General features: G+C 31.0%; 1 protein-coding gene across 2 annotated transcripts in view; it reads left to right on the forward strand.

Moving 5' to 3' along the window:
- Nucleotides 1-23,956, forward strand: part of PGAP1 (GPI inositol-deacylase) — a 92,251-nt gene that overhangs the window by 44,652 nt on the left and 23,643 nt on the right. For both annotated transcript variants that reach the window (XM_075375244.1, XM_075375245.1), the window contains 6 exons: nt 1,467-1,640; nt 5,981-6,252; nt 10,804-10,948; nt 17,220-17,389; nt 19,628-19,735; nt 23,795-23,908. In XM_075375244.1, coding sequence (XP_075231359.1) covers nt 1,467-1,640; nt 5,981-6,252; nt 10,804-10,948; nt 17,220-17,389; nt 19,628-19,735; nt 23,795-23,908 — 983 coding nt within the window. The remainder of the gene's footprint in view (nt 1-1,466; nt 1,641-5,980; nt 6,253-10,803; nt 10,949-17,219; nt 17,390-19,627; nt 19,736-23,794; nt 23,909-23,956) is intronic.

Here is a 23,956-nt window from a genome sequence, read left to right on the forward strand (position 1 = left end):
TAAAATATTTAATATAGCGTGTGTTGCTTTTACATCCAACAGATAGCACTGTTTTTTCAAAAAAAGCATGTTTTTTCCTGTCAGGTGAGACATCTTAGGTACAAGGGTTATTTTTTTTCAAGGTTCGATCGGTTGCGAAATAAAAACCCGCGCATATGTGTTGCACAGCGTCTCTAGTATGGCCTTCAATCATGCCGCGTCACTTCGTTTAGTTCTGAACACACAGCTAGCACGTAAACATGTCTGCAACAATAGCAAACGAGATGGGTTCCCAAGATGCTGTCTGACCATCACAAAACAATGAGAATGGACGCCTCCCTAACAATTCTCCAGCGCTACCACAATAAACAATTTTAATTTTGAACAAAATTGACGAGACATGGGTCCAATTCAAAACCGAAGAAACAAAAGAACAATTCAAACAGTGGATGCATTCGCAATCTCCCAGTAAACCAAAGAAGTTCAAGCAAACCTTTTCCAACAAAAAGTGTATGGCTACTGTGTTTTGGGACCAGAGTTCCAGAGGACAATGGAGTTCTCTTGGTGGAATTCATGGAATGTGGCACGACCATCACTGCAGCCTCATACTGCCTGACTCTTCAATGTCTACGAAGGGCAATACAGAATAAGCGGAGAGGAATGTTGTCATCAGGCATTGTCTTTCTTCATGACAATGCTCGGCCACACACTGGAGCTGTAACAAAGAAGCTCCGGCAGCGTTTTTGTTGGGAAGTGTTTGATCACCCACCATACAGCCCGGACTTGGCTCCATCCGATTTTCACCTCTTTGCTCACATGAAACACTGGCTAGGAGGACAACATTTTGGCACAGACATCGAGCTGCAGACCAGCGTAGATACATGGCTGAAAACACAGGCTGCTCCATTCTACAACGAGTGTATTGGAAAGTTGGTACCACGCTACGACAAATGTCTAAATTGGACTGGCGACTATGTAGAGAAATAGCGTAACTATGTAACACGTACTTGTACGCGTAACTATGTACTTGTTACAAATAAAAAAGTTTTTATTTCACTGTGATTTTAATTTCGTGACCGATCAGACCTTGAAAAAAAAATAACCCTCGTATATAAATAGTAGGTATATAAAAACACATGCATATTCGATTGCAATGATAGTAATTTTAATATTTTAATCCTCTAATTTTTTATTCTAAAAAAAAAATTGTTTGTTTGATATGTAATTTTATATAATTTATGTAAATTGATGATGTGGTATCCCGTGAAAGTACTATTGGAATAAAGAAAGAGAAAAACATAAGGAAAGCATCATTTCATTTATTTTATAATTCTAAATGTGGGATGTTCAAGTTATTTTTTTAGTACAAAAAATACAATTTATTTATATTAATTAAAATTTAAAATAAAAACACTTCTCAAGTTTACTAATTTATCAAGCTAGCTATTTTTTATTTTGCTATATTTTATTTTTTATTTTTATTTTAGACTACTCAAATTCCAGATGTTTGGTTATCTACTGATCATTTATCAATAACTTGGTGTAAGCAGTTGATATTAGTTATAACAAGGTCATTGTTTGATTGTGTTGATCCTGTTACTAAAAAGATCAGTGATGATAATGTTCATAGAGAAGCTGTTGTTAACTACCATTTCTTAAATGTAAGTTTTTGTTTAATATTAACATTTTTTATCTTTGAAATGTGTAGTTTATACCAGATTAAGGATGAAATGAAAAGTAATGGTTTACATTCCTGCAAAAGATGCTTTTTTTATTTAGATTGTAGAGGTTGTAGAGCAGAGCTTAGGATATTCTTGAGTTCTCCTGCTTCAGATGTATTTAAAATTACTTATATGACTTAGGGATGAGCTGCAAAATTAAATTAATGTGTTCTCCTAGTGTGTTTTAATGGATGTATGTATTATGTATATATAAGGGTCATTCAATAATTAAACAGCCAAACAGCTGTACACCAAAAATGGTTTATTAAATAAATAGAATTTTTTGTCTACTTTTTCAAGTAATCCCCACCAACTTCTCTGCATTTGTTCCATCTTTTGACGAGTCTTCTTATTCCCTCATCAAAGAACTCTGTACCTTGATCTCGAAGCCAGTTTTGTACTATTTTCTTTACCTCTTCATTGTCGTTGAACTTGATGCCATGCAAAGCTTCTTTCATTGGACCAAACAGATAAAAATCCAAAGGGAAAAGGTCAGGGCTGTAAGAAGGAAGAGGTAGGAGTTCCCAACCCACTTTGTCAATAGTTTCCAGCATTAATTGTGTTGTATGAGGTTGAGTGCTGTCTTGAAGAAATAGCAGCACGCCTTTCCTCTGCCATTCTCAACATTTCCTCTTCAACGCGGGCTTGACTTTGTTCTCAATCATGGCTTAGTAGTATAGGTTATTGATAGTGCATTGCTCCTCCAAATAATCAGAGAAAATCCAACCATAACATTCCAAAAGATGGTTAACATGACTTTACCAGCCAATGGTTGCGTTTTGAATTTCTTAGACAGGTGATTCAGGGTGTTTCCATTGCATGTTTTGATGCATGGACTCTGGCTCAAAGTGATTATCCAAGTTTCATCACAGGCTAAAGTCCTTCCAAAAATGTATCACCTTCGTTATTGAAACGATTTTTGAGTTCAGTACAAATGCAGAATCTCTCAGCTTTGTGATGAACAGTGAGCTCTCTTGAACCCACCTTGCACAAGTCTTATGGTAATTCAGTTTGTTTTGAATGATGGAATAAATTGTGCCAACACTTACTTGAATTTTTCAGCAATTTTTTCAACTGTAAGTTATCAGTCTTCTTGGAAAGTGAATCAGTATTAGAATCTAATGCCAAGGTCGACACTGTTACCAGTTGCCTGGAGCAGTATTTGTCGGTCATGCTTTTGCAGCCACTTTTAACTTTTATACCCATGCTTAAAACTTGCACAGTTAATGCAACTACTTCTGTATTGTTTGTACATCCGAGATAATATTTCTGACAGTTGAACACTTTGCGAAAGTAAAAATCGAATCACAGAATGCTGTTCATCAAAAGTATTTTCTTCAAGTGGACATGCCATTGTAACTAAAACTTTAGAGGTTATGCTTACGTAAATATTAATCGAACAGCTGACTATCATTCTTTGTAAGGTTGCCAACTAACAATTAAAAAAGTTTCAGTGGCCTGCATTAAGCGTTTCCTTCACTAAAAATGTTTGTCTGTTTAATTATTGAATGACTGCTCCAATCTCAGCTGGAGTTTTAATAAATGTATTAATAAGTACATCAAACTAATAAATCACTTTTATTATTTTAAATACATCAGGATTAAAGTAAGTTTGGTATTAAATAAAAAGATTAAGTTGGTGTAGATTTGACTACATTGAAGGAAGAATGGTTAAATGATCTCATACCTCTAGTGCTCTCTGTTTCTGCGTCTCATAAAATTGACTGAGTACTATGTTTGTAAATTGTCTCTGTACTACTACGGACTATATTTTTCAAAAACATAAACTGTAGATATATTTTGTAAAAAAATTGCCTTAATGCAGAAATGAAGGTTTTAGTTCTGACTTTTTGCTTCTCATTCTGATTACACAGTGTTCAGTAAGGCTTATAGTTAGCAATTAACAAATATCTGCAAGTAAATATTACCGCATTTTATTTACTTGTACTGTGCTGGCACTATTTATTTCTAAGTATAATTCACTGAATATTTTTCTTGCACTACTTACAGAGTTTCAAATTATTTTGGTGAAGTTTATTAATTGATTTTACAAAAAATGAGCATTATAATTTTTTAACTAAGCATCTTGTTCATGAATCTGTGTTATCAAATTTATGAAGTTAAATTTAATACATAACTTACTGTTTCAACTAGACAGTTTCTTTTTAAAATAAAATATAAAATGCATGTCAAAGTTTGAAATGAGATTACAGACAATTTGTAGAAAAGATTATTTGTTAAATTGTATTAAAGAATGAAATAATCTCAAATTAAAAATAAACAAAATTATGTCATTTCATTCACACCTTCTGAGTAATCAGAAACTTTCTATAATTACGTAATTATAGACTAGACAGGCTAAATGATATTCTTATACAAAGTTAAGTAATAATAGTGCCAGCGCAGTATGACTTTGTATATATTATATATATATATATATATATATATATATATAAAAAAAAACAACCAAATATAGATATAAACTTGTGTTTAGATAGATACCATATTAATAAAAATGTTATCATTTTATAAAACATGTTAATATTTAATTTACATATATATAATATACATTATTTTCCTACATCTATTTTTACAGATTGGTATATTGAAGTATACATTTTTATTAGAATATCTCATTGTTAAATTTATTATTTGAAGTTAACTTTATATGATAAATATTTCATTTATTATTTCATAGACTGTATTTATCCTTCATTAAAGATATGGGCATATGATCAAGTAAACATAAGAAAAATGAGATTATTCATGTTAGTATAATGCTTTTAAAAATGAAATTTTTGATAAAATAAACTTTAAAACACAACATTTTTAAAAGCAAAATGTTTTACTTAAATAATTTCTATAAATTTTTTTTACAACAGAACAGCAATGACCTTTCTAATTGAACTGTTCATATCAAACTTAACTCCAGTTAGCATTTGTTGTATTCATGGTGTTGGTTATAACATGAAAGTTGTGAATATTGTATGTGATTGTAAACTAAAATTTCATGCATAAGTTGACTGCTTAGTAGTTCAAGCTTAATAGATCAAATTAATTATTGGGATTTCTTTTGAGAATTTTTTTGGTGTTCAAGGATGAGGAAGTGTTTTATTTATAAGACACTTATGTGTCCTTGTTTGGATTACGGTTTGATAATCTCAACCTGATATATGGGTAATATTTTACAGACACAACTTAGAACATCTACAAAAGAAACTTATAAGAGCTTTGTATTATAAGTATTTTAAAAATAAACATCCATCCACTTTGATTTTCCTTCAAAGGTCCTCAGAGTGTCTTTAGGTCTGGAAGCTTTATCAGGCAGAAGAGATGAAAGCAGTTTTTGTATAGCATTCTGAATGGCGCGGTGGCCTCTTTTTATTTGCTTGGTAATTTGAATTTTTATGTTCCTGTGTTATATAAATAAGCAAACTAATTTTTTCTGTGGCGTTCAAAAACAGCCAGTCATTATTTTTCTCCATTGAACAGGATTCACAGGCTATTATTTAGCAGGCATGGTGAGAGTCAGAATCCCGTTTATTTAAAAAAAAATAGTTAAGGCTAGGTACCTTATGTTATAAATTGATGGAGAGGTCTATCTTAATGACTTGTTAAAAATCATGCCTTGATTAGAGATTCATTTTAATCAGAGCAGATGGTAAATTAGTTCTGATTTTGTTGATTTGTAATGTAATAATATTCTTATTATGTACTCTACAATGGTAAAATCTATCTCTGTAATGTATCAGTAATGTTTTTCTGTTTAAAAAAAAAGGATTGGGTTCTGCCTGTGTGTTTTTTCACCTTACTGTAAATAAATAAATACTTTCTGGATGTATACAGTAAAAGATTTTTTAAGTGTCTCTAAGTAATAAAAGTGAAGGAAGTTATGGACAAGATTGGATCTACTCAAAAACTTACTTATTATGACCAAGGGCATCATTTATTATAATACACCTTTAACTATAGTAGTACATAAACTCTATTAGATTCAGTTGTTTACATTGAAATGTGTAGAAAAGAAATCCTTTTTTTAATCCAGTAGTATTGTAATTTTTTTTTAGAATACCATTTTAAATAAACTGAATAAAAATATCACTATTCGATAGAAGAAAGTACTTATTTATTTGTAATCTTTTCATTGTTTCTGGATGTGTAAAATTTTTTACTTCTTTCATCCTCTTTTTCCTTAATTTTATTGACTTGCGCGTTTTGTTCATTATATATTTATTTTCAATAAGTGCTTTAGGTATATTACTGATGCTTTATTTTTACAGCGTAGTGCCGGTAAATGTTATGGTACCTCACATCACACATCACAAGTCATATTATGGGATCATAAATCTCCACCTGGCGAGTGGTTCGAGACATTACGCACTCAGTACACAATGTTTTATCCAACAGGTAGCAGTGAATCTGTTCATATAATGATAAGGCTTACAGATTTGCCACAACGTGAAGTTTTGCATGTATTATTGGTCAATCATAGAAATAAAGACTGGTTATTTGCTTGTCGTGCCAGTGCGGTTTATAAAGAATCAAGATTATGGTAAATGTTCATTTTTAATTTGTCTTTGACATTTTAATTTTATTTTATCTGCTTTGTTCTCATTTTTCATTATTTTAATGTTTTTGTTCATTTTTTTCATAATTTTATTTATTTGATAATGCACCAGTTGTTAATAGGTTGACGTACGATTTCTTGTTTGTCAGTTTTGGTATTTGTGTTGATAAAATAATTTAATTTTTATTATTTCATTGTACACATCATTAAAATAATGTAAAAAAAGGTTGAAATTAAAGATCTTTGATCAGAATTTAGATGGGACACAGCAGTTGATAATTAATTGATTCACTTGTGAATCTTGCAGCTTTTGCTGATACACATATTATTTTTTGTTCAAATCCATTTCATATGGATTAGTGTTTAATTTTCTAACAATATCCAACAAGACAGCATCAAGTGACCAGTTGCAATGTACTATATGTATTTCAGTTATTAATCCTTATGTAACTATCTAGCTAGTTGAACTTGTCAGATCTTAAAACATTCCAAGGTTTCATTTTATACCACATTCAGTAGTTTGTAAATACAAACTTGTTTCTCAGCTGTACTTCATTATTGTGTGTTTCTTTTCATTTAAACATCCTTTTCTGTGATTTTTCTAATATAATGGGTGAAACCTTACCAGTGTGATTGAAAATTTATTAAATGACAAAAATAGGCAGATTTTTCATGAAAATTAGTCATCCAGTGATGCATCTTGGTGTAATTCTATTAAAGGATTTTATGGTTTCTCTAGTAATGAAAGTAAAAATTATAATTTTGAGTAAGATTTTGATTCTGAGTTTTATTGATTGAACAAATAGTACTGATTTAATTCAATTTTTAATCAAACTGGATGAACTTCTTGAGTAACAAATTTTTCAGGCAGAAGTAGAAATGCAGAGCTTCAGACTGGACAAACAAGTAACTCAAATAATTGCATTCTTTTGATGTCTTTTTCCCCTAAAATGTGAAATTAATTTCTGTTAGGTTGAGAGCACATAGAACTCAAGTTTTCTATATTTTGAATGAAATGTCAAACCAAAATTTTTATAAATTAATTATAAATTTGTGTTTATTCCTTCTTTTTTTTTTTTAAATCAGTATTTCAAGGTTCCCATTTTACAGCAATAAAACAGAGAATAATATTTCCAATATAGGTTAATTTGATTTATAAGAAGTGCTAATTTAAAGTTTTTTAAAATAAGTTCCTCTCATATGTAGAACTCAAAAATTCTTGACAGTTATTTAGTTATAAAATCTATTTGGAAATAAAGTTACTAGTGTTAGTTGGTTTTGTAATAGTTATTTTTTACATAAGTAAACAGTCAACCTTGTCTCTTCCAGAAAATTTCGATTTAAATTCTGGTCAACATGGCTTTTTCATATGCTATAAGTCTCCACACCTCAGACTCTTGTAGGTTAGCATTAGGAAGGGTATCTGGCTTTAAAATTTGTTTTAAATCCTACATAACAAAAAAAAAAAAAAAATTGGGGGAAAAGGTGTTAAACAATTAATGAGCATCATTGGGAAAGTTCTCCGGCTGAAAATGAGCACACAAGATTTTCCAAAATTTTTTTTAATTTTTCAACAAGGTCACTTGCAATTCGATACATATAGATTAACAATTTTCCAATTTTTTAATACCCTCAGTCTGTGATTTGGCCAACTTTGAAAAATAAGATGACTCAGCTCTGACATTATCATTTGAAGTGAATCTTCATTCAGTGAACCGTTTCTTCTGATTTGGAAAGAGGAAGTAATTGCTGGGAGCCGAATAAAATGCACGTGGAAGCAATTAGAAACATTGGTCATGGAATTTTATAGCATTAACACAAGATGTGTGTACTAGCACATCATCATGATGATTGAGCTATTTCTTTTCAGCCAGATGTGGATGTTTAGCCTAAATAACACCCTTCAATCAGTCCAGTAACCTCTCTTTTTTTCTGTTTTAGCCTCCAAAACCACCATAAAGTATTACTTCAGAGGATCAATGAGGGTAATATATATTGAGCTAAATAAAGTGTAGTCTTGTACAGTCTCAGGTCAACCACTCCTGAGATGTGTGGTTAATTGAAATCCAACCACCAAAGAACACCAGTATCCATGATCTAGTATTCAAATCCATAGAAAAATTGGCCCAGGAGTGAGGCATAACACTCCCCCATAATTGCCTGCCTTTTTCTGGTTAGTCTTTGAGCACCACACCATTAGAAGCCCAAAAATCCATAGCCATAACTTTTCCTGCAGATGGAACCTTTTTTTGCTTTCTTTCGTGCATTCTTACCTGCTCTTATCTGCTGTTTGGACTATTGTTTGGTTTCTGGTGTGTAATGGTGAATCCATGTTTCATCTACTGTTATAAAACATGGAAGAAATTCAGCGTAATCGCTTTTAAATTAGTTAAAATACCCTTGAGACATATTCAGTCTAATGCATTTTTGGGTAACAAAAATGCATCATTTGGTTAACAAAGAAGATGGTAACCATCAAGCAGAAAGCTTGTTTATACCCAAAACATTGTGTGAAATGTAATGGACATTATCCCTATAGATGTTTGAAATGTCAACGAGATCACTTACCTTCAGTCGGCAATCATTTAATACAAAAATGTAGATTTTTGCATAAATTTTATTGCTCGTAGCAGGTTTTGAGCATTTTAAATGTCATTTTGAATGAATGTACAACCACATTTAAAATTCGGTAGCTCACTTTTTTATTGTTGAAAATGACGGGAAAGACTCCTTTAAAATGAAACCTAACTCTTTTTGCATGTCTGTCCGTATTAAAACTTTTAATAAAGTAATTTATAACAGTTCAAACATCAATTTTATCAACCTTTCAGAAAATTCAAAACTTTATTATTAGATTGCCACAAACAAGCAACTAAGTGCTTGTATCTTAAACTTTGCGCCATGCCATCTAAAGGATCACAATATCATAGTCATTTCGTCATATTTGTACCATCTCTTATCAGGTCAAGAACTTTCAGATTGATCCTGGTATTGAATGTATAAATGATTTGTCTTTTATAGTGCGCCTTCACCCATATTATTTTTTTTAGTGAAGTGGATTATGGTGATTTTTATAGTGTTTCTTTGCAAAACAATGCCTGAGATGTTGAATTCTCCAAATGATAGGACTGTGGATCCATTGATCCTTTGTTTAGTTATTTTTTTTACATTAAAAGTTTTTTTTTTAATACCCTATTAGAATCTAAAAGTATAATTTAGTTTTGTTGTGATGCAGACTTCAAAAGCATATTATCTAGTCTCAAATGTTGATTCTAAAATTAGAAAGAAATCCTTGAAAATGTATGTATGATGGGTACCACTTAATGATAATGAAACATTGACAGAATAAACAGAAAGGAAACATGAGGATGTATATAATTAGGAATTAGAGGTCTTAAGTTGAATAGGAGAGTGAGAGAAATTTATAGTAGAATTTTGTAAAGAGATAAATTACATTGATGGGCTGTGCATCAAAATATATAAAAAATTTCAATGCTATCAAATTGTTATTGTTATTTGTAGGGTGGGCCTTCTGTAATAATGATTTTAAAAACAATGATTAAAGGAAATTTTATGAAATTCAGTGAATTTATTTATTAAAAAATTGTTTTCATTGTTTTGAATTTGGTTCACCTAGTTTCATTTCTTTCACAATTTGCCTATGTTATGTCCTTAAGAAAGTTAGAAGTGATGGAAAAATATAAATTATTCTTCAGAAATTCTAAGAATAGAATAGATTTATAAAAATTTATTGAAAACAATGAAACTAATATAGGATGGTTATCAATTTTTTTATGAAAAAGCTCACTAGTTTGGTTACTTTATTCAAATATGAAATAATGGACTTTTGTAAAAAATTTCCTTAAAATTGTGAAAATTGACAATGTAGAAAGCAAGAAAATAAGTTTGTTAATAATTTAATTACCACGTCAATTAAGTTAAATGTAGAATTTATTTATTTTTTTGTTATGCAATTCTATTAGTTTCTATTATTTTTCATTGCATTTCTCACAGTAAGCTTTAATCTATTCACTGCTTATTATATTTTGGCTACATATTAAAAAAAAAATTTAATTAATAATTAAAAATTTAATTTTTTAATTTATATCCAATTATTCCTCCCTGATTATTATAAGATATACTTATATTTCTATTATATTTTACTCAGTTTATTACATTTTAAAAAAATAATGTAGTAAGTTACACTGTTTTGCAGTTACTTTATCCATTTTTTGTTTTCTGTAGTTTATCTAGTATATAAACACTACTAACTTTGTTCTTGTAAAAACAAAAATTTCTTTACTTTTAATTTTTATAGATTTTGTGTCATTATTCATCAGTTTCTCTTTCATTCTTAAACCTTAATTTATATACTGTTGTATAATTCACTAATAGTTTGTTGTTAATGATAGTAGGTTCATTAGCTCTTTTATTTTCTGCATTGGATATTGACTGGATACGCCTTCAGTTTTAGAACATTGCTTTAGGTTAAATAAACATACATGCATACCTACTTGTATTTTTATTTTGTTACAGCTCAACAGGGGATAATTTATCTGGTTATGGTCGTATTGCTCCAACAAAAGTGTATAAACGTAAAACAGCTGAGTTAAATTTGATTGATTTGTATAAAGCTGGATATACTCATGTTATAGTGAGATTATTACCTACAAATCAACCTGTAAGTATACATATTTTTGTTATTTTTTCCTTTTCTACACTGTCTTACTCAAAGCATAGCCAGCAAGACTTTTTTTACCACCTTCCATTTCTTTATTTATATTTAATATTACTTTGGTATCTCCATTTGTATGGTTATAATATTATATTTTATTATGTTATTCTGAGAAAAATGATTGTAAATAAGTGAATTTGATTTAACATTAAATTGACAGAACATTTTACTCCTAAGAATCTCAGCTAGCCATGATTTTAATGATAAGTGTGTTTTAATGCAAGTTACTTTGATTGGGTTTCCTTTAAATATTCTTCTTTTTGACTAATTTTGTATTGTATTTATTTTAATTAGAGTCGATTTTGCTGTTTACAGTTTTTCATTATTGGCTGGTTTTACTGTTTGGTAGAATTGCTTAACTCATTGACAATAGATTAACAGTTACTCAGATTGGATTTCAGTGTTATTTTCTGTCTTTCCTAGCATTGTCACTCCAACATTTGTAGTTTTGGAATACCTCAAAACTACTTTTAGCGTTCTATGTTAAAAATGTTACTTTTACTTAAGTGTTAAAAATAGTTTTAGGAATTATTCTGAGAATATATATATATATATAAATATTGTCGCCAAATGGCTTCGACAGCTCGTTGTAATTGCTAACCTTATGGTAGCCCTGAGAAGGGCTGTTGTCATCTAACAGCTTCGACAGTTTGTATTTCATAACTTTGTGGTGACCAAGAAAAGGGCCATTTTTTGTATTAGCTCTGAGAAGAGCTGTTGGGTCCGGAAGTTGGTCTGCTCAGTCAGAGCAGTCTGATCAGTCGGGGAGTTGCGGCTTGTCCATTGAAGTCCGACTGGGCTTTCCCCCAATGGCAGTTGGGTCCCCACAACAGCATGGCAGTGGTGGCCCCCAGAGCCCTGCAGTGTCAGGTTGGCATTGGTTGTCCTTGCTGGTGTGGCCTAGGTGGTTTTCGCCGAGCGATCTCATGCTGGGCTGGCTCCTGCTCCTGTAGCTGAGTTCGCTGGCCAGGGTGATTGAAGCCTGGCAAGCTGGAGCTGGAAGGTAGCGTCTGCATCCAGTGGTTCCCTCAGCAGGCTGGCTAGACTTGCTGCTCCGGTGGGGATGTTGGCATCCGTCAGGAGGTCCCACATTGAGCCGGCCAGGGAACTTCTGTCTTCTTCTTGGTCTTCTCCAGGTGGTGGTCAACGATGAATTGGAAATTCACTCTCGTGCATGCTCTTTTATTGGAGCCTGAGAGTGGTGGGGCTGCTATGGTGGAAGAACTGCGCGGCAGTAGTGATGTTTGTATCAGTGTGTCCATATACTGTCGCAAGCTCGCATCTGAGTTGCCATTCTGTTTGCCCGCCGATATTAAATTAGGCATATGTGATAACAATATGTATATAAGACATAGGTTTCATTTGCGCTTTTTTTTTTAAATGGAGGAACTTTAAATTTTGTTAAGAAGGACTTAAATTTTTAAATAAAAATGTATATAATATATAAACAATATAAGGACTTTTATTTATTTGAATGCACCAGTGAATAATAAAATAGTTAGAATAATTAAACCTAACCGAGGTATTTAACCAAGGCAGCATATTATTCTAAATTTTTGGTCCTCCGGGCTGGATCTAATCTGTAACGTTGAAGAATCATCATCTTTAGTCTTCCAGAACAATGGGTAAAATTTTGAAGAATCATCATCTTGCACAAAAGCATTCCATCTGCGACGTTTGACATTTCTAATCTTAATCTTCCTCATAATATATTTCTAGTAGATATAAAATTCAGCTTGGCAAGTACATTGACATACTAATTGGAACTCAATTTTATTTGAGTTTTATCTTATCTGGGAAGTTCATTCAAAATTCCAGATATCCTATTAGTCATGAAACTAAATTAGGGTGTATACTTACTGGTTGCCTTCCTAATAATGTTAAGGCCAACAAACTGTAGTATCTTTTATTGTTCGTAACACTTATAAAAATTTCTCAACTATAGTCAAGAAATTCTGGAAGAATGAAGAAATTTATATTGATGCTTTAGTTAATGAAACCTTTACAAGTGAAAAACATTTTCAATTGAACTCTACTCGAAATAATAAAGGCAAATTTGTCATGTCGTTACCACATAAAGATAATAACTTTCAACTAGGTGATTTGTTTTTTAATGCTAAAAATAGATTCTTATCTTTACAAAGAAAACTAATCAACAGTGCCAACCTTAAAAGGGATTACTCTGCTTTCATTCAGGAAAATTTAGAAATTAGGTCACATGTCATTACTTAGTTCCAATGATTTGTTAATTAACAAATCGAATGTGTTACTATTTATCCCACCATCCAGCATTTAATCCTTCAGTCTAAGTACTAAAATTCAAGTTGTCTTTGACAGTTCAGCTAAAATCACTAATGGCCAATCCCGTAATGATATTTTATTAGTCAGACCTGTAGTCCAACAAGACCTATTTTCCATATTGTTTAGATTCAGAATCCATAATTACATCATTACGTCTGACAGCTAAAATTTATAGTCAGGTATTAGCTGAACCTAGTGATTCCAATTTACAATGAATTCTTTGGCGTGATAATCCAGATCAAGAGATAAAACACTTTGCATTACGAACCATAATGCATTACACCATTACACGTTACATAACCGTGGACATCACTAGATGTCTAATCCAAATAGCTAATGAAAATGAGAATGATTTTCCACTAGCCTCTAAGACCATTTGAAACGATTTTTATGTTGATGATCTCATAACAGGTTCAGATAACTTAAATGAAGTTGCCCAATTAAAAATTGATATTTCTAAATTATTACAACAATATGGTTTTCCACTTCATAATGGTTTTTCAATAATAGTACCATTTCTTCTGAATAGAATTCTTCCATTCCTTCAAATCAAGAACAGAATTTACGTACTTTAAGAGTTCTTTGGAATAATTTTTCAGACATGCTACTTTTCTAAATTACTCTTTCTAATGATTCTAAAAAACACAATAAAAGTACATAAATATAGTAAGTAAGTAAATTCTGTCCATCATAGCAGGTGTGTTTGATCCTTTAGGACTCATTGGTTCTATTGTTTTCTCACATAAAGATTTTATGCAATTGTTGTGGTAACTTAAAATTAATTGGGATGAAATACTGCTAACACAATGGCTCAATTTATACAACCAGTTGCATTTGATAGAATCAGTTGAAATCAATTGTTCAGTCAAACCTAACATTAATAGTAGAATTAATTTTACTCAAATACATGGATTCTTTGATGCCCTTATAAAAGGCTAAGGCTGTTTACATACGAATTATATATGCCAACCATACAACTCCTTCTAATTTACTTTGTTCTAAATCAGAATTAGCACCCTTAAAACAAATTACACTACCAAGACTTGAACTTAGTGGTTGTTTACTACTTACTCGTTTATTATTAAAGGCAGTTACTGCCTTAAACATACATTTTGATGAGATATACACAAATTCTACAACAGCACTACGTTGGATTCATGGACAACTGTCTAGTTGGAAAGTATTTGTCAGCAATAAATTTCTGAGATTCAGAAAAATACTTTGAATGCTAATTGGCATTATGTCAAATCCCTCTGATAATCCAGCGGATGTATTGTCTAGAGGTTGTACACCAAGTAAACTACTTGACATGTCACTTTGGTGGTATGGTCCTCAGTGGCTTTCATAATCTTCTTTCCATTGGCCAAAAGATAATAATATTACTTTTAATAACCATTTGAATATTAATTGTGATATCACATGCGACTTTAAACCATAAGTAACGTAACCTCTGTCAAGTGGACTACCATATCTGCCATGACCGAACAAATGATAAATACAAATGTCATTTTGGACACTGATGAAATTTTGCCAAATCATCTTTCTCACATAAAATGAGATTGACGAAAAATTGCCAGTTAGTCTTTTTAGCATAAAACTGACCTGACAAAAAATTGTCGAATGGTCTTCAAACGGTTAATTTGTAATATTTCTAAATTAATGTTATTATCAGAAATAAAATGTTTATTGTTTATTAGATGGTCTGCTATATTAAAATCTAATTTATTATGTTTGTAATTAATTTTTAAGAAATCTAGTTTTAAAGGATCTATTTGTTTTATCTATATATAAATTCTATCAGTCATTACGTTTAATTTTATAAATTCCACTAGGTTGTTTATTTTATTTTTTTTGCTTTTTAAATATTTTATTATATACTTATTAGGTTTGTATGCTGGTTTAAATACTTATTTATTGCAACTTTTATTAATGTTTTCAATGATGTTCTTAGTGTGTAAATACTTAACATATATTTTTTTGCTCTTGTGTATCTTATTATGTATTTGTTGTAAGATGGTAGCTAATTTGTTACTATGTTTTGATTGTTACTTTTTCATAAATATTATTAAATAAAGTAATATCATATCTACTTTCAACCGATATATGGAGATTTCATTTTAACTGTCCTTAAATAGGTGAAACGGGGTAATTATAGATTTACTAATTTCTATAAATAAATATAACTAAAAATTTGGAATTTATTCTAGCTAAGAATTCCATGTAATATTCATAATTGTATGTATATTTACAAATTTTGATGAAAGGATCAGGTTCCTTTATTTAAAACTAATGTAGAAAATTAATAATTATAAGTTATAATTATGTAAAAATGTTTCTTACACAAAGTAGATTTTAAATATTTTTAAAGAAACATTTCTGGAAAATTCTTCACCTTGTTTATTATAATCAACTCACATGAGCTCTAGCTAAAATGGTGCTTAAAGGAATAAGACTAATTTATATATATTGATTAATGGTGTTAAAACTTTTTGTTAACAAATTAAACTCATTTTCTAAGTATGCGGAATTTTCCTTGCAGATCTTGTACTTAGCAGATTTATAGCTGTGTCACAGGTGATATTGATGGTATCCATCTTGAAGTGATAAGGAAAGCTCATTAGTTGTTAATCAAATAACTTAATCTGTATTTTGTTTAGTATTTTTGCCAATTTGATTATAAGTTAAATTGTAAATTGAATTTTTTACATTTGATAAAAACTACTTATTAAAAGCTCAAACAGAATAATATGCTATTTGGCTATATACAAAGGACGTAACATCTTGAAGGAAGGTTTACTTCCTACTTTAGTCCCACTTTAGTACTTTATTGATGCTGCTGCATTAAAGCTTAGAAAGATGTGTGTTTTCACTGATTTATTTAGAAAGAGAGTTCTCTATCATAAAATAATGACTGCTGGCTGTTATATAGAATGAGAATTTATTGTCATGTTGTATGAATTACAGTATCATCCTATTTATTTGGATCCTTACATGAAATTTTCTTGATCATCTAGATGTTTATCTTGATAGACTTCTATTTCTAAATTATTGATCCATCTTTTACATTCTTATTATTTGATTTACCCATTAATAACTTTTCTACTATTGTGGATACACCTCCAAGGTAGGTGGATATCATTAATTTAATTTTTTATTTTCAAAAACTTTTATAATTTTCTGCCTCTTTCAATTAATTGAACTATTTCAATTGTCAGGATTGCCCATTGGCAAATGAACTGCTTACATTTAAACAACTTCAAGCAGCACTGTTTAAAAAGTAATTCTTTAAATGAAATTCAAATAATTTCTTATAACTATTTCTGTTACAATTAAAACTTAAATAAATACTTTTTTGGATATTGTTAATTATGTTAAAATTTATATTAGTTAATACTTCAAATAGATGTACATACAGTGTTAGTAGATTATACAGCACATTACTTAATACCCTTATTATTCTCATTCCCGACTCCCTTCTGTTTATATGAACTATTCTTGGGTTTCATTTGGTTCAAATTAGTGAGGGTTATTTTGTTTTGATTTTAGTCATAAATAATGCACTATATATTTTGTTAACAAATATCAGTTGTTGGAATGTTTGCATCTAAACGTATTCTCAATGATTTTCTCAATTTTTTGTGGTCTCTGTGTTTGTAATGTTACATAACTTTTTATTCAGTCTTTTTGTGTTAATTATTTTGCTTAGTTATGAAAGAAAAATTGTTTGCTTCAAAACTTTTAATTTTTACAGTCCTTGAATATTTCTACCCTTCATCAGTTTGTGCTTACCTCCATTTTCCACCTTTCTCATTATTTCTCTGTAATTGTTTTCTCTTTTTTCACTTTCCAAATTTAATGTTTCATTTATCTTTTATGTAATTTTAAAATATTTATTTTTTATAATCTTTATTGACAGTTGAAACTTCATTTTGATATTCATGATACTAAAGAACGCCTTATAGTTCCTACATCTTTACCAAACTTTTTTTCACCAATGCAGACTACATTGATACAAAGATCTACACCTGGTGCTATTTTTTATAGAATTAATTTACCTGGACTGGAAGCGGTTTGGCAGGCATACAGGTAAGAAGAACATGTACACTCAAAAAGATATAAATCAAAATTAGTTTATAAAATGTTTTATCACAGAAATGACAGTATAAAATGAACATATTTTTTCTCCCAAGTGCTGCTTATATTTATTGATTCTGTATAATGACCCTATAAACTTCAAGATTTTTTAGAATGATACATTTCTGTAATTTTTTCCCATGGTTCTGTCACCGAGACAGATGGCACTGTACAAATGCAAATGTTATGTTTAATTTTAATAACCTTATACACATTTACATTAGTATAACGTGTGTTGACCATTGTTCTCCACAGTGATTTATAGTATTTTAAGAGTTAATAATAATTAATATTAGAAAGAGTCCATATCCCACCCGATGTTGGGAATATTTAGATTGTGTTTTCACATTCAGTTAGCAAAGACTTAAGAGGAACCTTGAGAATAACTCAAGCAATCAGCTTCATTCTGATTGTTTACTACCATTATGGATCTAATTGAAGAATACAAGTTCAGTAATTTTCCTATTATTCATATTTCTTAACATGGTATTTTGACTTTACCAAAGAACTTGAAACATCTACAACAAATTCAAGATAAATAATAGTGATTGCAGCTTAAATTAAGGTTTTAAGTTACTACTACATGTTTTATAATTATTAGGCACCATCCCTGAATTAAAACAGTAAAATAAAAAAAGGATGAGGCAGTTGAGAAAAAATAAGATATTAAGAAATTTTTAAGAGTAAAATAAATTTTACTTCTGCAGTGAGTATTGAATTGAAAATTTAATTCAACAAAAAGAATGTACAAAAAAAAATGTCAGAGTTTTAATTTACTGTAATATCACTTCAGTGTGGTATACAGTGTTAATTTAACGCTAAAATTAAAGAGCAAAAAGGATCATTTTAGTTGCGTGCATGCAACCAAACCAACCAAAAATGCAACCATAAATTGATTCTTCTCTGTTTTTCCTCTTAATAGCACCACTAGCAAAAATGGCAACTCCTGAACAAGAAGGTTTCTGTATTTTGCAATTTGCTAAATGTGATTCTGTAACTACACTTCAGCATGTGTTCTGTGGAAAGTTTAATTGAGATCCTCCAAGTGACGATAACATTCATTGATGGCATAATCAGTCTATGTAAAGGGAAGAGTATGGTATGACCAGGGGTGTCTGAAGAAAATGTTGAATGTATTTTAGTCTTTCCTGTGTAGTCGTAAAAAATCTATTTAGAAGGTCAGCTGTGAATTAGTAGTGAAAGTGATGACAGTGTGGAATGTTTTAAGACAACTTGCATATTTATCTATATCATTTTTCTGCTGTTACAGGCTTTGAAGCCTATTGACTATGTTGTGCATACCAACTCTGCAATTGAAATGTTGCATCATGAAGATGACAACTTTGTTGCTCGTATTGTGTTTAGTGATGAGTCAGCATCTCATCTTTGTAGAAAAGTTAACGCATGTAATGTCTGTGTCTTGGGCTCAGAAAATTCCCACAAACTCATACAATCCAAAAAGGACTCTTCAAAATTAAAATATATTCTGTGTAATGTAATAGCAAGTTTATAGACAGGACTAGCTTATTTGAATTTGCTGCATACATGGCTCTTTCCTTAACTACAAGATGGAACAGAGAATTTTATATGGCAACAAAATTTGCGCCTCCTCGCTTGCATAACTTTGTTTGGGATTGGTTGAATGATGTTTACCAAACAACTGAATTGATTGGTATGGATCTGATTACAGAACTTGTTTGCAGTGGTCGCCACAGTCTCAAACCCGATCTGACTCCATGTGGTTTTTTCTTTTGGGGTTTTATAAAGGATCTTGTGTTTATGTCTCTACTACCTACTAATCTATCTGATTTGAGGCGTAGGATTGAAGCAGCTATCGCTTCCATTAGTCCAGATATGCTGGTTAAAGTATGTGACAAATTCTCCTGTAGGTTGGGGTATACGTCGCTTTACAAGAGTTGCTCACTTGGATGCTTATAGAGTAAAACTGTTAAGAGTGTGACTTTTTTATTTGTGTTTCATTATTTTAAATCAAAGTTAAGAGATATTTACGAGCTTTAAAACCCTGGTATTCTTTTTTGTACAACCTATATATTAAATTGTGAGCATCTGAAGCATGTTTGTTATAAAATAAAGTTCAATTATTTATTAAAAAATTATATTCCTAGGCGACAGTTTTTCTGATATAGCATATAATTATGTGTGTTTAATTTTAGCTTACCTTTGATTCAGGTTATGGGTGTACACTGCTAATTGTTCACAAACAAATCAAACACATCATGAGGTTGTTATAAAATTTGTTGTACCATGGAAGAATGAAGGCGCCAGCAAAATTGTAAGGTGGGTGACTATCTTTAAGTTTTATATAATTAATGAATTAAACCATGAAATAGAATTTTTTAAAAATCAAGATTACATATTCAGAGATTCTTTTGGCTCTTAAACCATCTTCATTTGATTTGTAATTATTAGTGTTAATATTATCATCTAGAATTCACAGGTATGTTTTTTGGTTTATACAGTCTTTTTTTTTTTAAATTCAGAATTCTCCTTTTATCTAATGGATAACATTTAATATATCAAATTAAACAAAAAATTCAGAATTTTAGTACGACCTGCATTGTATTTATGAGGGTGAATCAGATATAAGCAGTAATATTTTTTATAAATTTATTGATTAGTAATGTACACAATTTCATTCCTTCATCATTTGTCTGTATAGTCTCGTGCATGATCTACACACTTTTGTCAACAATTTGGAAGCTTGAATATTTCTTGTTCATAAAACATTTTCTGACAAGTTGTCAACCAATTGCGCACACAATTGTTGATGTCTTTGTTGTTTTCAAATCATTCTACTCCAAGCGATTCTTTCAAACAAAAAATAGTCACAGGGGAAAAAATCTGAATTGTAGGGAGGGTGATTGAAGGTTTCCCAGTGCAGTTTTTTCTAATTTATCCCTTGTCAAAATTGCGGTGTGTGGCCTGACATCATAGAGATGGATGACATCTCTAATGGGCATTCTGCGTCTTTTATTTCAGTAGGCAGCTTTTGTTGACTGTAGCACCTGACAATAGTAAGCCGCATTTACCATTCATTGATTGTGAAGAAAGTTGATGAGTAAAACTACCCTTGAGTCAAAAAGAATCGCTGCAAGAACTTTTCTGGCTGACAGACAGGTTCTGGCCTTCACTGGGGAGCTCTCATCCTTCCTTTACCACTCCTTACTCACCATTTTTGACTTCGGTGTATAATGATGAAGCCATGTCTCATCACATATGATGATGCGCCTCAAAAAATCAAACCCTTCTTGCCAAAATCAATTCAGAAGTCTCTCACAGATCTCCAGCATGACCTGTTTTTGATTTTTGGTTAACACCTTCAGAACCCATTGAGCACTAGTTTTTCTAAAGCCAAAATGATCAGTGATAATGGCTTGATCTCACCCATAGCTGATATCCACTTCTGACGTGATTTCTTCAATAGTGAACTGGCGATCACCTTTGATAAGCTTTCAAATGGCATGGATGCTGTTAACTGTGTGACTTGACCTTTAGCGTCAATCATGAAGAAAGTTGATGAGTAAAACTACCCTTGAGTCAAAAAGAATCGCTGCAAGAACTTTTCTGGCTGACAGACAGGTTCTGGCCTTCACTGGGGAGCTCTCATCCTTCCTTTACCACTCCTTACTCACCATTTTTGACTTCGGTGTATAATGATGAAGCCATGTCTCATCACATATGATGATGCGCCTCAAAAAATCAAACCCTTCTTGCCAAAATCAATTCAGAAGTCTCTCACAGATCTCCAGCATGACCTGTTTTTGATTTTTGGTTAACACCTTCAGAACCCATTGAGCACTAGTTTTTCTAAAGCCAAAATGATCAGTGATAATGGCTTGATCTCACCCATAGCTGATATCCACTTCTGACGTGATTTCTTCAATAGTGAACTGGCGATCACCTTTGATAAGCTTTCAAATGGCATGGATGCTGTTAACTGTGTGACTTGACCTGTGTGATTTCTTCAATAGTGAACTGGCGATCACCTTTGATAAGCTTTCAAATGGCATGGATGCTGTTAACTGTGTGACTTGACCTTTAGCGTCAATCATGACTTTCATTTTCTACACTTTCTCACGTGCCCTTAAATTGTCTTCCTCATGTGTACACTTTGTTCTGGGACAGTGTAGCGTCCTCAAACTGTACCTTTAAAAGAGTTAAAATTTCTGCTGGTTTAATGCCTTCATTAGTTAAAAACTTTGTACGATGTGAAATAGACGACGGAAATTCTTGCGCACTCATGGTTATACTGACGATATAAAAGAGCGGAGGAGCTAACCAAGCTGGTTCCTCCTCTCACACTGAACATTAACCCCCCCACTCCGGCATCCAGCTCAGAACTGCTTGCTGCATAGAATTTTAAATTTGATTTACCCTTGTAATATTAATAACATTTCTTAAATTTGTTTGGTAGTGTTTTCTTCATTATTTTCACAAAACAAAACATATGTGATGTTTACGGCTGTTATTATTACTTAATATAAATACAAAACATTATTAATTCTTCTGGTTATCATTGACTGAATTGATTTCTGTTCAGTTTTGTGTACAATATTCTTATACTTCAATATAAACATAAAACTAACACAATATTTGCAAAACTACACCTGAACGATCCTTTTTATGACTTTTTAAATTGTATGAGTGTTGTGGCTGAAGGGAAATTTGAGTGTGTAATATTATGTAGAACCAAGTGCTGGGGATAAATATGAGTAGGAAAAATAAAATAAATGAAATTAGTCTTGAAACTAAAGTTGCAGTTGTAATATTACTGCCATGGACACAATTATTAACACTACAGCTGTGACATTTAATCACTGTTAGGATTAATTACTGTTTGATACACTTATAATAATGTTTAATTTTTAAAAAATAAGCAGTTTTTGCATCTGATCGTAGATAAATTTAGACAAATTTGGTATTTCCAAGCTAAGGCTTGAGAATAAAAAAAATCAGTATAACCAACGTAACATTTAAGTTTCTCTTAGTATTGTTATAATTTAAAGCTATTGTACTCTTCATAAATTACAGGGGTTATCTGAAATGTAAAGCACAGTCTCTCAATCTTTTCATTGTGAATGAAAAGAGGTAATTTATGAAACAAATATGGCATAAAAGTACATTTTATTTGCTGTGAAAACTTAAATCTATGTTTCCATTTAGTCTCTGTTTACAGCTACCTGCTTCTCTTAACAGTGGACCAGTTTTCTTATTCCGCCAATTAAGAATGCTGGCAGTCTTCCGTTTTGTCCTTGAGTTCCTGAAGGACCTCACTGGGTCCTTCACTGTATCATCCGTGATCTCTTAATGTTCCACTTTAATTGTGGAAAAGTGAAAATCACAGAATACCAAATCTAGTAAGTATAGACAGTGTGGAATAAATTCAGATTTCAACTTCACAAGATCCTCTTTGTTTGCACACAATGTGTGTGGTCGAACATTATCATGTTTCAAATTAGCTTTATGAATTGTCAAAAAATACATCTTCTAACATGTTTTAATGTCACATAAATGTGTTTGGAATCCCAGAGAACACTGTCAAGAGAGTTTTTTGCTTAGGGTTTTTTTTTATTTATTTTAGTATCATTTAATTATAGTTATATATATTCTTTGTAATTAATTAAAAATATATATTTAATATTTTCTACGGTTGTATTATAATGTTTGAATTACCCTCCTGGAACCTGTGTCATAATGAGTCATTATGAAACAGATTTTCATTATGATACAGGTGTTCAACCAGTCCTTCTCTTTTCAACTAGTGACCAATCAGAAGCCGGGTATTTTTTAATATATCATTTGTTTTTTACTTAGATTGTAATCCAATTTAGTAGTTAGCAAGCAGAGTTTAATTTGAAAGTACACCAATGGATCACTAAGTTTCCATATTACACTGTATTCTTTTGTTAATTATGTTGGGTTTTAAGGGAAAAAATGTCTTTAACACTGATCATTATTTAAGAAAAGGGAGAATTTATAGCTACAGACCTATTGCTGCAGAAATGTATTGTTTAATGTATTTCTGGAAAAATGTTAAAAATAATTGTAAATAATGTATTCTATCATTGATTTAAAAAAATAATCCCAATATTTTCTCAGCTATAGAAAAATACTATTGCAAAATTTATGATACTCACCAAGGCTTGTGTCATAGCTGACATCGCACGTGCATTAGCGGCTATCGTTAATTAATAGGCTTGTTGCATAATGTATTATTTTTTTGATAACTTTTTTATTGTTTCAAAATTATTTATTGTATTAAATTGTTAATTTACCTTCATCTGTAGTTGACTAATGACCTTGTAAGAAGATTATATTAATTTAAATGTATTTTAGTTCTACAGGTGATTTTATGCAGATCCGATTACAGTCTTCAAAGCCAAGTGATAGTTCTTACTCGGATCCATATATTGATTTGACTCTTGATCCAGTTTGTTCTTATAATATCAGGTAATTTATTTATTCTAATTATACATTTGTTTTATTTTAAAGAAAACT

The sequence above is a fragment of the Lycorma delicatula genome, chromosome 9, assembly GCF_047948215.1.
Source record: "Lycorma delicatula isolate Av1 chromosome 9, ASM4794821v1, whole genome shotgun sequence".
NCBI lineage: Eukaryota > Metazoa > Arthropoda > Insecta > Hemiptera > Fulgoridae > Lycorma > Lycorma delicatula.